The sequence below is a fragment of the Mus caroli genome, chromosome 11 (genome assembly GCF_900094665.2).
Source record: "Mus caroli chromosome 11, CAROLI_EIJ_v1.1, whole genome shotgun sequence".
NCBI classification, from domain to species: Eukaryota; Metazoa; Chordata; class Mammalia; order Rodentia; family Muridae; genus Mus; species Mus caroli.
In genome coordinates this window covers 77,943,053-77,959,273 of record NC_034580.1, presented here as the reverse complement: position 1 = coordinate 77,959,273, position 16,221 = coordinate 77,943,053, and the positions used below count along the sequence as shown (strand labels likewise).

At 46.8% G+C, this 16,221-nt stretch overlaps 1 protein-coding gene across 1 annotated transcript in view; it reads right to left on the bottom strand.

Moving 5' to 3' along the window:
* Window positions 1–6,026: 6,026 nt before the first annotated feature.
* Window positions 6,027–16,221, bottom strand: part of Unc45b (unc-45 myosin chaperone B) — a 29,161-nt gene continuing 18,966 nt past the window's right edge. Inside the window, exons 14-20 of the mRNA XM_021176635.1 lie at window positions 15,731–15,858; window positions 14,685–14,751; window positions 12,955–13,068; window positions 12,504–12,619; window positions 11,587–11,704; window positions 9,094–9,249; window positions 6,027–6,949 (exon numbers count right to left, since the gene is read on the bottom strand). Of these exons, the coding sequence (XP_021032294.1) occupies window positions 6,689–6,949; window positions 9,094–9,249; window positions 11,587–11,704; window positions 12,504–12,619; window positions 12,955–13,068; window positions 14,685–14,751; window positions 15,731–15,858 (960 nt within the window). The 3' untranslated portion in view covers window positions 6,027–6,688. The remainder of the gene's footprint in view (window positions 6,950–9,093; window positions 9,250–11,586; window positions 11,705–12,503; window positions 12,620–12,954; window positions 13,069–14,684; window positions 14,752–15,730; window positions 15,859–16,221) is intronic.

Here is a 16,221-nt window from a genome sequence, read left to right as displayed (position 1 = left end):
ATTTCTCTAATTGTTGTATTAAGGATGGGTGGCTGAGTCAGTTTATTGGGGGTTGCCAGGTTTGGGCTTTACCCCCCAAATCTCCAGCAGACAACTTTTCATCTACTGAGAATGAATGTTACCACGTAGAGAAGTGACTTTCCAAAGACGGCCATTTCCTACTCCAGCAAATAGGAAAGCACGTGATGTTTCCTGGCGGAGAATTAAGACAACAGATGAACCAGAGGCTATGAATCAACTGACCTTAAAATAAAGATATGGTCATCGGAGCCAAAGATTAGACAGAGAGATATCTCCATCGGATCTCTCCCCTTGGAACTCTGAGAACCCCATGGAAAAGGGGGGAGGAAAAACTGTAGGAGCCTGAGGGGTTGAGGACACCAGGAGAACATGGCCCTCGGACATCAACTAAGCAGGGCTCACCGGGGCTCACAGAGACTGAAGCAGCAATCACAGAACCTGTATAGGTCTGTGCCAGGTCTTCTGAGTACCTGCTGTGGCAGATTAACCTGGTGTTTTTGTGGAACTCCTCACAGTGGGATCGAGGTGTATGTGTGTGTGGAGGGGGGGGGTACATCTCTTGACACTCTCATATCTCAGGACCCTTTTCCTCCTCCTGGGTTGCCCCACCTAGCCTTGATAGGAGGGTTTGTGCCTAGTTTTATTGTAACTTGTTATGTCATGTTCAGGGGCTAACCCTGGGAGGCTTGCTCTTTTCTAAAGGGAAACAGAGGAGGAGTGGATCTGAAGGAGAGGAGGGTGGTGGGGGGCAACACTGGAAGGAATGGAGGGCAGAGAAACTGTGGTCAGGATGTATTGAAAACAAAATTTTGGCTAAAAAGAAGGAATGTAAATAAATAAATTAAAATAAAATAAAAGAGGTCGTCCTCACTGCCTGTGATGTTCACAAGGATGCTATCAGACCATGCTTTCTTGGAGTGTCCTGGAAGTCTAAGCTCCGTAGGCTCTGGGGCTATCTTAGTATTCAAGTGGAAAGTGGAAACTTTTTGGCAGTTGATGAGATGTTCATGCTCAATTTTAAGAACAATTGCTTGGGAGGCTGAAGAGAAGGCTAGGAGTTAAGAGCGTTCCCTGCTCTTTCAAAGGATCTGGGTTCGATTCCCAGCACCCACGTGATGGTTCACAACTCTCTGTAGCTCCAGTTGTAAGAGATCTGATGCCCTTTCTGACCTCAAAGGGTTCCGCGGGTGCATGGTTCACAGACCCAGGCACAGGCAAACACCCATATGCATAAAAGAAAAATTAATAAGATCTCGAAAAAAGTCTCAATAGTGAACATTTATAACTAAGGTGGTTCTTCTTGTAACCTATCAAGCAGGAGGAAATCACTCAGCAGTGAAATACACACTTTAAAAGAGAAGTTCATAGCCAGGTGGTGGTACACTTCTTTCATCCCAGTACTCAGGAGGCAGAGGAAGGCAGATCTCTGAGTTCCAGGCCAGCCTGGTCTATAGAGCAAGTTCCAGGACAGCCAGGGCTACACAGAGAAGCCCTGTCTCAAAAAAACAAACAAACAACAACAACAAAAATAAAGTCATAAAGCCAAAGCACATTAACTAGATATGATTGGATTAAGGAAGACTGAGGTTTTAATTTAGGAAAAAAAAAAACCTTCCAAGATATTAAGGGATTTAAATCCACACAGGGGAGTTCACAGTGAGGCACCAAGCACATCAGAAGGCACAAGGAGTCAGCTCGGGACTAGGCTGCTCCTCACTTGCCCTTCCTCCCAGTCACTTTCTGCACACATGGTTGCTTTCATGCTGAGGTTGTTAAATAAAAGGTAAGCCCTGTAACAGCTGGAGAAACTTTCAAATTCTCGATAACAAGGAAACCAGCTTGTTAATCAACACATTTCCTGGGTGTGCCACTGAAAAGCAAGCAGCTACCTTGCTGGTCCTGAGCTCAGAGAGGTTGTAGGCAGAGAGAGACTGTTCTATGAATACTGCAATGACAGCGTTTGTCAAAACCCACAGGCCACGCAACCCAGAAGGAATCCTAACACACACAGCCTGAGGGCTTTGAATAATTATGCTATGCCAGTGTAGGCTCATCAGCTGTAACAAATGTGCTACTGTGCAGCAAACATCCTTGTGTGAGGATAAAAGGTATGTGGGAACCCTCTGCATTCTGGTCTACTTTTCTTTGAACATTCAACTGCTCCAGCAGGGTGGAGAAATGATGGCTCAGCAGTAAAAGCACACTGCTCTTCCAGAGGACCTCAGTCCAGTCCTCACCACTCAGGGGGGTGAGAATTACCTGTAACATCAGCCCCAGGGGATCTGAGACCTCTGGTCTTCTCAGTGCCCACATTCATGTGCACATACTGTACTCCCACAAACACATACGCTCTAAAAGCAAGTAAAACTGCTCCAGATGACAGCCATTCATTTTAAAGTAACTGGGGTGTGTATGCGTGTGTGTGTGTGTGTGTGTGTGTTTGTGTGTGTTTGTGTGCATATATATGTGTGTGTGTGTGGTTGTGTGTGGATGTGTGGACATTTATGTGTGTGGTTGTGTGGGCATGTGTGTGTGATTGTGTATATACGTATTGTGTATGTGTGCATATGTATGTGTGTGATTGTGTGTATTTATCTGTGTGTATGTATCTGTATGTGTGTGTGTGATCGTGTGCATGTATGTGTATGTATGTATATGTGGGTGCTAGGAATCTAATCTGGGTCCTATAGAAGAACTGGCTGTGCTCTTAACTGATGAGCCACTTCTGCAATTACTGGTTTCTGCTTTGAAGTCGGTACACATGTGGGTGATTGTGCTTTTCTACCGTGCATGCATGCGGCAAAGACTCATCTCCAGAGTCGTTCCTCCCCAAGAGTCATCCACCCTGGTTTGCTTTTATATTGTTAAAACACTTGTGTGTGTCTGTATGCTCCCACGGGAGTTTATGTGCATCACATGAATACGGGTACCCAAGGAGGCCAGAGAGCATTGCACAGCCTAGGATCAGAATTACTTGCAGTTTCCAGCGTGTGAGTGCTGGGATCAAAACCCAGGTCTTCTGCAAGAGAAGTTAAGTACTTCTAACTGCTGAACCCTCTCTCCAGCTCCTGCCTTGCTTTTTAATACAGGCTCTCTCACTGATATGCAGGGCTCATCAATCAGGGTTGGCTGGCTAGAAAGCAAGTCTCAGGGATCCATTTGTCTCCACCCTGCAACAGTGCTATCACAAACACTCGCTATCACACCAGATTTCTTTTTCCTTTTTTTTTTATTGGATATTTTCTTTATTTACATTTCAAATGTTATCCCCTTTCCTGGTTCCAGCCCCTCTCCAAACTCCCTATCCCATCCCCTCTCCCCCTGCTTCTATGGGGGTGTTTCCCCACGTACCCACCCACTCCTATCTCCTCACCCTCAATTCCCCTTACTGAGGCATTGAGCCTTCACAGGACCAAGGGCCTCTCCTCTCATTGATGCTAGACAAGGCCTCTGTTACATATGCAGCTGGAGAGGGCTGGAGAGATGGTTCAGCAGTTAAGAGCAATGCAACCACATGGTAGCTTACAACCATCTGTAATGGGATCTGATGCTCTCTTCTGGTGTGTCTGAAGACAGTAACAGTGTACTCATATACAAAAAATAAATAAATCTTTAAAGAAAAATATGCAGCTGGAGCCATGAGTCCATCCAGTTGCCACACCCAGATTTTTAAATGGACCATAGTGATGAAATTCAGGTCCTGGGGATTTACTAACTGAGTCATCTCTCCAGGGCCCTCCCATAGCAATCTTGACTGACTCACACAAAAAAGATGTTTTATCCAGACAATGAGAGGCAGCAAAACTCAGATTCAGGAATTCCCTCTCCTCAGCAAGTCCACTGGCTTTCCCTGGCTGTTCTTGGACTGATAGCTGAAAGCTCACACTAAAGAATGTGGTCTCTCCACCTCGCAAAGATAAGACTTGTCCAACCAGCCTCATGAGATTGAAAATAGTTTGGGCTGTGAGCCTACATCTGAGAGATGTTTCCAGTAAGTAGCTTACTGGCCCCAGTCACCCCTAAATGTGGGAAAAGGAGAGCAAGGAGAGTCTGGGCAGGGTCACACTTGCTATTTATTGCTCATTTATATATATATATATTGGATTTTTGAGACAGGGTTTCTCTGTATAGCCCTGGCTTTCCTGGAACTCACTTTGTAGACCAGGCTGGCCTCAAGCTCAGAAATCCACCTGCCTCTGCCTCTCCAGTGCTGGGATTAAAGGCGTGCGCCACCACGCCCGGCTTAATGTATATATTTTTAAAAGGTCATGGCCCAGTGTTGACTGTCATTCTGTCAGAATGAAAGGGTCTAATAAGCACAGTTTCCTACTTGAAAAAGGCCCATCTGAGGGCAGGCAGAGTGCATCAGAGTGCATGGGAGGTTCCTCACTACAGATAAGATCTGAGGAACTCCGGTTACCATGGTGACATCTGTTGTAGCTGTGCGCCTCTAGGGAACAGGAGGAGGTGACAGCTCCAGTCCTCCCAGAGTCTATCTAGTAAATACTCCTGTGTTAAAGAAACTTTCCACCTCTGGAAACCTTCCGCAGACCTTGTCCCCCACAATGACTTGAAATCTAACTGACCAGTACAGCCCTCCCTTTTTCATCTGAGAGGGATCTCTGACAGTGAAGGGGAATACTGTGGTGCCCACATCCTGACAGCACAACATTCCAAAAGTCAATCATCAATCAATCAATCAATTAATCAATATCTCTCTGTCTCCATCTCCAACTCTGCCTCTGTTTCTCTGTCTCTCTCAATGTTTCTGTCTTTGCCTCTGCCATGCCTACCCCCTCACATCTGATATTCCAGGGATATTGAACAATTATATTTATTGTACCAAAATAATATAATTATTGTATCAAGGGTCAAAACTCTGAATGTCACTTTCTACCCAATGTTGATGTCAGAAGTGGGTTTTGCTTGTTTGTTTTAATCACTATCTTGCTGTATAGCTGGGAATTGCCTCAAACTCATAATCCTCCTGCCTCTGCTTCTTGTGCGCTGGTAGTTCAGATGTGGCACCACATCTGGCTTCAGAACTGTTGACCCTTCATTAAGTGTGGGTAGAACTGAGACACACTAGAGTGAAGATGTTTAACAATAGCCTTCTGGTTTGTTTGTTTCTTTCTTTCTTTTTCTTTTTCTTTTTCCTTTTCCAATACAGTGTTTCCCTGTGTAGTCTTGGCTGTCCTGGAACTCACTCTGTAGCCCAGGCTGGCCTCAAATTCAAACACCTACCTCTGCCTTTTATGTGTTGGGATTAAAGGCATGCTCCACCACCACCCAGCCATTTATTTTGTTGCTACTTCATAACTGAAATTTTGCTACTGTTAGTGAATTGTAAGGTAAGTATCTGATATGCAGGATACCTGATATGGGACCATGCTTGGCTTCATCTTAATTTTATATCTATGGGTGGTTTGACTGTGTGTAAGTCTGTATACAACATCTCTGCAATGTCCAAGGAGGCATTAGATCTGCTGTGGTTGGAGTTACAGACAGCTGTGAACCACCATGTGGGTGCTGGGAATTGAACCTGGGTTCTCTGAAAGAGCAGCCCTACTCTTAACCACTGAGCCATCTCTCCAGTCCTTATATGACATTCTTAATCATCCTAGGAAGTTCATATCAACAGAGAAGCAGATCTCCACAAGTGAACTGCTCTTCTGTGGCTAAGCATAGCACAGAGATATATGCTCTTTTTTATTTGTCCAAAGTGCAGATTCCTTACTAACCCTCATTGTCAATCTGTCTGTAGGGACCTGCTAGGCTACTGGTCCTTCCTCTTCTCTTCTGTAATGAGCCATAACAACTATGTAAGTCCAAGAGCTTCTAGCATCTGCTTTTACTAGCACATGCAGAGAGCACACCGCAAAATAAGGTCAACTGGAAGGAATGCAGAGACCAGATGTGGAACTAAGAGGGAGAAAAACACACAGACACAGAGTAAGGCTGCTAATGACATTGAACGGAGCTGGATCTAGCAAGTCAAACCTTTCTGTGAGTGACTAACATATATTCATTAATCTTTATTTATGTTCTGCTCAGGGGACTTAAAGTTGATCTTATTGGTAGTGGCCATATCCATCTCACATGAAAGACTTTCTGCAATGGGCCACGACCTACTGTGAGCATAAACTGTGTTACCATTGAAATCGGGTGGCAGGGGTGGGCATGGGGCTTGGGCAGGGCACATGCAGTTGAGACACATAGTTTTGAAGTGTAGGAGAGGTTATGAAAATCAATAGAATTTGAATTAAACAACATCTGAATTAAACAACAGCATTGATCTTTATGGTCACACACCTGTTAATCCCTTCCTTGCCACTACACAGTTGTTTTTTTTAAATACAAAACAAACAAACAAAATCAGTCTACAGCCCATTATCTGGCCTGCAGAATTGTCTGACCTGCTTTCTGATCACAGAGAGAACTTATCCTACAAATTTCTGGGATGTGATAAATTTAGGGAGGTAGGAACACTCAAACTTTCCCAGGACCAAAAGGAAGAATCACAAATCAGGAGACAACCAAGTCTTTGCTTTGTAATGAGACATCATTGGCACTGCTGTGATCCTTAGCTGAACTGACACTTTGGGAGGACCCAGCTCACGACTCTTCACAGTTCAGGACCAACCCCAGCATCCCTGTGGGCCACTCTCTATGACACCGGCTTGATGAAGCCATAATCCATGCACTTGATAAGACACTCCCGGGCTGTCTGGACCACAGCTGCTCTCTTCTCATCTGGCTCCTGCTTTCCCACCACGGTCAGGATCTCCAGCAGCTCGCTCTCCACCAGCTTCCTCGCCAGCTCAGCATCCGCTGATAGCAGGTTGTGGGCAATGACCAGGCCCCGGTGCTGCACGGACAACTGGTCATGCAGGCAAAGCCGCTGTAGGATCTCCAGCCACTGGGTTGTCTGCCGAGTGGAAGTTGAAGAATCAGTGAGGAGGCAGAGGAAAGACTTTTCTTAACAAGAAAAACAAAAAGTATCAGCCGTGCCCACAGCTAAGTAACTTGATTATGACCACATATCTATAAATAGTAATAGACTAAACTAAAATAGACTAATAACCCATCTATTTATTCATTCATTGATTGATTCATTCATTCATCCTGCCTGTGCTTGTGTATGTGATGTGCATGAATGTATGCATGTTCCCATGTATGCAGGTGTACACACATGCAGGTGCACATGCACACGTTTGTTGTGCCTGTGTTTGGAGGCTTGAAATTGATGTTCAGTGTCTTGTCCACTTTTATTTGGAGAGGTAGCGTCTCTATTACACGCATCCACCCTGCCTGCCTGGCTTTCCCGTGGTTGCTAGGGATGCAAACTCTGGTCCCCCTGCTTTCACAACAAACACTTTATCCACTGAGCTGCCTCCCCAGCCCCCATCCATTTATTTATTATTATTTTTTTAAGCATCTTGAGAAACAGAAAGGCCTGCCCCCTGAACATCTCAGCAGAATGAAGATGCAGATCACTAAGGAAAGAGAGTCCTCATATGGGAAACACAGATAAATGCTCGCTTCTATCAAGCCAGGTGCCCTGTGAGACACGAGCTCCAGGCAAGCACACACGCCCTCCAGCCTTCAACTGGACTAAACACGAGACTCCAAGGTGAGTTCTCTCCTCATTCCTCTTCCATCCACCATCCATGATCGTGAGGACAAGTTGACTGTTGGGTACGGGTGCTCGGCCACTCTCATCACCTATGAGACAGTGAGGAAGCGGACAGCACAGCCAGGAGCTGACACCTGCCATCGGACAGGCACACATGAGGTAGCGCAGAAAAAGAAACATCTTCTGTATTCATTTGGATTCATAGAGGGCAGCCCTCAGGCCCCATTAGCCTTGCCTTCTGCATGGCCTCACCTAACTCATGGGCCTCAAGAGCCTCATGTGTCTGTCACTGATCTTCTACTAGGGACATTTCTAAACATGTCTTCCCAATAGAAAAAATGGGGAGATAATAATGCCCTGGATTCCAGGGTGATCTGAAATATTAAATGATATATTATGTGTATATGTCGTACACATATCTCCTTAGGACAGTAACCTACTTATGAGAAGTGCAAAGTGTCACCAACGTGTCCTAGTGGAGAGCCCTTGTGTCTAGTTACTCCAGGAGAAGCAACTCTAGAACAATGGTTTCTAAGTGTGGTCCCCAGGCCAACATTTTCCTCTCAGACTCCAATCTATTGAATCAGAACACCAAGGGAAACTGTTCTATCTATCTCCATGGGTGATGCTTAAAAGCATTATAGTTGGTTGGTTGGTTGGTTGTTTTAGCATTATCGTTTTGAAGAGCTTACCATAGGGCAAACAAACAAACAAACAAACAAAAACAACCTGAAGTCCAGAATCCACATAGGATGAATGATACCCAGCAGAGGCCTCCATGGCAGGACAGGAGAAGAAAAAAAAGCCTACACGGAACTCAGAGACCACACACACACACACACACCTGACCATGTAAAGGAGCCAACCTCTACCCCAGATGTAAGCATGTTTGAACCGAGCTGACCTGTTCACTCCCATGGAGACCAATGCCCTTGAGCTAGGCTCTGTGTGCAGAGATGAAAGGGTTTCGTGCTTGAGACTGACAGCATTACTCCCATTACAGCTGCTGAGGTGGCCACATTCTTACCATAACAGCCAGACAACCTGCCCGTGGCACAGAATCTATAGCCTCGTTGCCAAATCACCACCAGCTTCCTGCAGTGACCCAACCCTTTCTAGGCTTCACTGAGGAACTTGTGAGCCCCTCAACAGCAATGTGCACCGTGATGTTACCCTTTCTTCTGTAGGAATTATGCACACCCACAAAGGAATTGGGATGCACTGTTGTGAGAGGACTTTAGCTAATGCACCCAGGAAGTCAAACAGTCATGGTGATGGCCAATAGGCACAGTCTTTAGGTGTTAGGAACCGACTCCCGGCTGGGAAAGTTTGCTCTGCTGTCCAACCTCCCTAGATGAGCCAGGACAGTGATGTCTGAGGGTTATGAGACTCTATATACCTTACCCAGCTCCCTCCGGTCCCTAGCAGGTTCTTACCACCTCTGTCATCTTGAGGCACAGTTTCTTATGTGCCGCGGTCAGCATGGCCAGAGCTCCAGCTGCTGCGTTCTGCAGTTTGTGGTCATCCTCCCCACAGAGCAGCACCACCAGCTTCAGACGATCATTCCCATCGGCCAGGAACCTCTCCTGAACCTGTGCCAGGCAGGTGTGTGACTCGGTGAAAGAGGCCCCACATCTGCACCTCACAAGGAGCGACAGAGGCACCTGCAATTCCCTGACTCAGGATCTCTGAGATATTTGCTTTGAGCCAGTTCTGCATAAAACTCGTCCCTGATTACCTGCGTGAAGCAGGTATAACTCCTCACAAACAAAAGATTAAGGCAAAAGGAGGGGTGGGGTGGCACTTCCCACCTCCCCTATATTGTGTGGTCTACCCCTTCTGTTTGCAGCTCTTCTCTAGGAAAAATGCAACTTCTCTTTGGAAAATACAGACTGCTTCCATGACAGTCCTGGGCCTTTGTGGTCTGCAGTACAATGGGTTTGCATGGAGAATTGCACAGGAGCAGGGGCAATTGGGGAGTCTGCTTGGTATTGGGGAGTGATTGTCCTGTCTCCACCAGGTGACACTAAAGTGTCCCCGACACCTGAAAACAGAAGTGCCCTGACGCCTCCCAGCACCCTGACCTGTCACAGAGAGGTATCAAGGCCACATAACAGCTTGCTGCCATCCTTCAATAGAAGACAGTAAAATCTAGTTGTTCAGGTTTAAGGGCATTCTATTGGAGCAAATATCCAAAACGGGGATCTCTGAAAGAGGATAATTGTCATGGATCCCCAGGTAAGGTCCTCCATCTGCATGTCCCTGGATCTGGAGCAATAGCTATCAGACAGGAGGGGATGGAAGAAGAGGCCAGTATGGTCCTCTCTTGTGGGGACCAACTGTCACTGGAAGTAGCTGTCCCACCAAGGACCACAGCCCTCCCTTCTCTTATACCTGTGCCCATAGTCCAGTTATCAAGAATGGACTGGAAAAAGAGGTAAGTTCTGTCATCTGTCACTGGCAGGCCACCTAGGATAAGAGGCAAATTCTCCTTCTATATTCACTCCCACTCGCTACCAAACAGAGACCACTCCAGATTGGTAGGAAGGAGGTCTTCCTGATGCCCCCAAAGGCTTGGATTCCTACTCATTGTACAGACGAGCCACCAACTCAGAGGTGCTCTGATGTGACCAGAAATGAACTTCTGCTCCTTTAAGACCACTGTGTAATTGATTCTATTGTTGCAGCAGCAGGCACTCCCCAGGGAAGGCTGCCTCCTCTTTCACATTGCCCTCTTTATACCCAACACTATCCCTGATTCCTGATTCCTTGGACACACCCCTTTTCTCCCAGGTCCTAGCTCAGCCTCAGGCCAGCCCCCGGTGGACTCTAGTAACTCAGTCCCTGCTGACTGTCTCTAGCAAGCTTTCATAAGTTGGCTTTTCCACTATGTGGCGGTTAGAATAAGAATGGACCCATAGGCTCCTATGTTTGAACACTTGGCCCCAGTTGGTGGAACTGTTTGGAAAGGATTAGGAGGTGTGTGGCTTTGTGGAAAAGGTGTGTCACTGAAGATGGCTTTGAGGTTTCAAAAGACTCCTGTGATTCTCAGTATTCTCCCTTTGCAGCGTGGTTGTGGATCAAGGTGTGAGTGTTCGGCTGTTCTCTTGGCCTGCCATCATGGCCTCTAACCCTCCTCCAAAAATGTATGCCAAATCAAACAGTTTCTTTTATAAGTTGCCCTGGCCCTGGTGCTTTATCACAGCAATAGAATAGTAGATAAGACACTCTGGTAGCAGAAGTGTGTCTAAGACTTGAATTAGATATAGAGGTGAATAATCTCAGGCCTCATAATGTCCAGAAGTGCCTCAGGCCTGGAACTGTCATGTCTCTGATATGCCCTGTGAGTACAATGATGTTTGGTCACCATGAGAAGAAGAAAATATCCACTAGAGACTCAGAATTCATTTTCACTTTACATCCTGTGATTGTTCAGTGGTCAGTACAGCTATGACGCATTGCAGGTTCCAGAATGCACTGCAGGTTCTGTGGACCTGGTGACATTCACAGTGAGGTTTTTTAAAGTGACCCAGAACTGTATCTTAGCATCTCTTCACTGTCCTGTGGATCTTTAATGATTACAAATGATCTAGCCTCTTGACTTCCAAGAGCCCTGATCTCCCAGCTTGCCTTGCTATGACATTATTTAAGCTTAATTTACTTAGGTAAATGGCATCTTCCACCTCACTCAGACCACAGCTCAGCTTGGGATAGAATGCTGTGAAAATGTTTCCTGAGGGCTCCTACATGGAAACGGGGCAATACTCTGATTGATCTGGGGACTCCTGGGTTCTCTCACCAAAATGCTGTTTTAGTATCATCTCAGGGCTCCAGTCTCACCCCAAACCCAATATTCACATCTTGGTCACCCCACCTCTCTGAACCCCCAGCCTCATCCCGAGCCTGTCCCTCGGGAGCTCCAGCCTTACCTCCTTATTGAGCACCATGTTACACATGCATTCGGTGGCTGCCTGCCGTAGCTGGTCATGGTTCTCAAACATGTAGTTTTCAATGTCTGGCAAGGCCTTCTCCTTGAAGATCTTCTGCCTGGAATGGAGGGGAAGGGTGAGGAAGAAGGAGCCTCGAGTCCCCAGCAGTGAACATGCCAGGTTGGTCATGCAGGGTCCTTCCTCCATCTTCATGAGGTCCCTTCCACATCCTCAGCCTGTACAAGGCACTGAGCCCACCTCCAGAAGGGGCACAGATAGATATAAGTTAAATGACGTGACAATTGTCTCCCAGGCACAGTGACGGGCTCTGGGATGAATGTGTCACCAGACTGGAGAGTCTCATTACTGAACAAGGAAATTCTCTCCCTTTTCCTGCTGTAGGGGAGATGGAGAGTTACTCTGTGACCATGAGAGAGAAGAAAAGTCCTTCTGAAAGTTAAGGCAACAGAAAGGAGGGGAGAGGGGGCATTGGTTGACTGGCAGGGAGACAACTTTATAATCCCTGCATCAAACCACACCTGACCGGTTCATCCCAAACTTAATTTGCACGAGTCAATAAACTTCCTTCAAGCAGGGAGCCAGTTAGACCAGGTTTTCTGGTCTAAACAACAACACATTACAGTCCATCATCCCTCTGCTTCCTAGAAGGAACACCTACTAATCCTTCCATCCACCTGCCTTCTCCTTCCTACTTTAGGAGGCAGGATGCCTTTGGGACGTCTGCTTTATATAATCCTGTATGCTTTTATGGGGTACCAGCTCAAACCCCACCTACCCTTGATTCATCTTAGATGTCATCCAAGCAGAGCCATCAGTACATGATACATACAGAATTTCAACCAAACACTCTATGGATACCTCTATGTCCCTCTGCCCTCTCCACCTGCCCCACATACCTGAGTTTGTCACTGCGCCCAGACAGGTTAGTAAGTCCCAGCAGAGCCTCATAGTTCTGAAGCCCATCCCTCTGTGTGTCCAGGAGACTCACGAGGGGCCGCACCACCTCATATACCTGCGGGGGAGGCATGGGTCAGGTGAGGTACAGGCATTTCCCTGTCTCTTGCATCTGAAGCCCTATATTTCCAAAGCCCTTTCTTTCTCACACTCTGTCTGGTTTAATCTGTGATCCTGAGAGGTTGGGTTGTTCCCTTTTACTGTGCAGATGAGAAAGCTGAATTTCTAGGAGCACAATTGTGCTCACTAGAGGTAGAGCCAGGCCTGATGTCCAGGTGTCTGAATCATTATCCTCCCTCTGACAGCACCTCGACCCCTCTTTAGCAGAGATGAGGGGACAGGACCCTAAGAGCAATGGGACTCCTTCATCACCCTTTCTTCTCAAATACCTACCCTCTCCCCAGGGAAGGCAATATCCGGGTTGGAGACAGCAGCAATCTTGGCTAGCCCATGGGCTGCCTTCACCTTGCCCACATCTGTGCCCTCCAAAGCCAGGGGGATCAGGGCCTGCAAGAGAGAGCACAGCCACTAGCCAGCAACAGACATCCAGAAGCCTCTCACTCCTCTGGCTCCAGCTGCCCTCTGTCTGTCTGTCTGTCTGCCTGCCTGTCTGTCTGTCTAATCAGAGACCCACAGCATAATCAGCCCAGAGACCTGTTCCTTTCTAAACAGAGTCCGTCTGTCTAATCAGAGATCCACAGCATAATCAGCCCAGAGACCTGTTCCTTTCTAGACAGAGTCCCAAAGATTCATGTGTGCAAGGCTTAGTCTCCAGCTGTCAGGATGATGGGGAAGTGATTGGACTCTGAAGGCTCTGAGCCAACCCTCAGATTAATCCATTGATGAGCTCACAGCTGAAGGGGCAGTTGGGATGAAAGGCCTGGTTGGAGGGAGTACATCACTGGAGTGTGCCTTTAAAAAGGTGTGTCTTGTTTCCCTTCTACCTTCCCCCCTCCCCTTCTCTCCCTTCCCCATCTCCTTTCCCTCTCTTTCCTCCCTCTCATTCCTGACTCCTGAAGGGAGCAACTTTGCTTGGCTTCACACTCTGCCATGAGGTTCTGTCTCATCACTAAGCCACAGTGAGCCCGTCATGGACTGGAACCTCTGAGAACATGAACCCAAACCAATGTTTCTTCCTCTAAAGTTGTCATCTCAGATATTCGTCACAGAGACAGAGTCTGACTAACCCAAACATGTATAAAACAATTAAATACTTATCAAGGATTCACTGCCTGGTTCCCAGGACTGCCAAGGTCTCTACCTTCACTCCTCATTCCATTTTGAAAAAAAAAAAATAATAATCAATAGATTGATTTTTGCTAGGTGTGGTGGCACAGGCCTAAAATCTCAGCACCCAGGGAAATGAAGAAGGAAAATTACAACAATTTCAAGTCCAGCCTGAAGTGCATACATGACAAGAACTGGCTAGCCAGGGCTACAAGGTGAGACCCTGTCTCAAATAATAGGAGGAGGAGGAGGAGGAGGAGGAGGAGGAGGAAGAAGAAGAAGAAGAAGAAGAAGAAGAAGAAGAAGAAGAAGACGACTTTGTATTTTACATTTTGTTCAAGCTAAATCTAATCCTATTTATCTATTTATTGAGCAGCTACTGAGAATTGATGCATCTAACCTACTTCCCACAAGTATCTGGAAAGTTAGACTATGATTTCTTCTCCCCATTTTGCAGAGGAAGAAACTGCAGTTCAGAGGGACTAAAGTGCCCAGGTTTGCACAGCTAAAACAAAGAAGAGCAAACTCCCACTGCAAAAGAAGTTTTGGTTTCTGTGGAGAAGCCCATGGTCTGCCTTCCAGCCTGAACAGAAGGGGCTGTGGATGGGATTCCAAAGTAGATACCAGGGCATTATCAAATCAAGAAGGAACAAGTTTGGGCCAATGAATTAGATGGTGCAGATAACTAAGTAAGTGTGTTTTGCGAAGTTAGGGTGGTGTGAAATACATGACTTTGGAGTGGGACAAGAGGGACTCACATATATGCATGTATATGTAGTATTAGTAGGCACATGAACACACACACACACACAGACACACGTGTGTGCGTGCACACACATGCTTCTTCCCAGTAGATCACCTTCTAAGACAGCAAGGACCTCATCTTGCCTAGTTACCTTGCCACCACCTTGAGCTACAATGGTGCCCCGGTCCTTCGGGTTGTCACAGAGTGCCAGGAATACCCTGCAGAGACAATGATAAGAGAGAATGAATATTCACAATTCCCGTATCACATTTCCAGGAACCACCACAAGCCAGTCAGAGCCAGGAAACCCTAGAACAACAGTAGAAGCCTTGAAAGGCAGACTGCATGCCCTTACTTGGAATGAACCACCTTTAAAGGAGACTGTTGTGGCAATAAGTGGGGGCAGGGAATAAGATCAAGCAAGACCTAAAATATCCATCTCATTTCTATTTCTGGAATCAGCCAACAGCTTCCTGCTACCCCCAATCCAGGAGAAACTCTCCAGGCCTACCCCTATCCCTGGGTAGACAGGTTCTATCCTGTTCCTGGCCCTGGTCCCACCTAATCCCACCACCACTCATAACACTAAGACATACCACAGGAAAAAATAAATTATACTCTTTTTTTATTATTATTATATGTAAGAACACTGTAGCTGTCCTCAGACACTCGAGGAGAGGGAGTCAGATTTTATTTTGTTACGGATGGTTGTGAGCCACCATGTGGTTGCTGGGATTTGAACTCCTGACCTTTGGAAGAGCAGTCGGGTGCTCTTACCCACTGAGCCATCTCACCAGCCCCAAATTATACTCTTTATCTCTCCATCCTTGATGCCTTTTCCTTCCCTTTTCTTCTTTTGTGACCCTATTGAGTTACCACCGCTACCGGGAGGCCTTCCTGGACGCCCACCCACTTACCTTCTAACTTACCTTCTAGTCTGGGTGGTTGGGACCTACTGCCTGGACTCCAACCCCTGTGCTTCCCTGTCATGGCATTTACACTGTGATGTAACCTGCCTGCCTCCCCCTAGGTTATCCTTCATCTTTAAGAAAAAAGTAACTAAAAGGACCTCCAGATGCAAGTTTTCAACTATGGTGACCTGCCTTCTCCTTGTTCTCCATCCCCTGGCTTAGTCTCTACCATTCACCTCCACCCAGGCTTCTGCCTCCCAATCTCCCCAGCCCACCCTGATTGCACCTGGCCAGCAGCTCCTTGGTCTGGTCTGTGAGGATGGCACTGTCTGCCTTCACCATGCAGGCCAGTGCAGATATGACACCTGCCTTCAGGAGACGTTTCACCCGCAAGTCAACGAAGTCCTTCTTGTCCTGGAGGGAACAATGGATGGACATGGGGAAGGGACCAGTTGTCAGCCCCAGGTTGAGTCATTATGACAGATGCTCAGAGTGGGCAGTGGACAGGATCAAGGGCATGGTGCATAATCTCTGGAAATGTGCTTAACCTCTCACCTAGCCATGGGGCATGTACCTATGCTACATCCCTACCTGGATGAAGCACAGGGATGCAACTCAGTGGTAGAGCACCCGCCTAGCATGCCCAGGATATCACAAAGAAATGAAACCCATTAAGAGAATGAGTTGGCGACAAGAGCAAGTTCCCAATGTCTGGCACAAAGTAACACTCAGATTCTGATTGTTACAATAGAAGGGAGGAAAAAAAAAAAAAAAAAA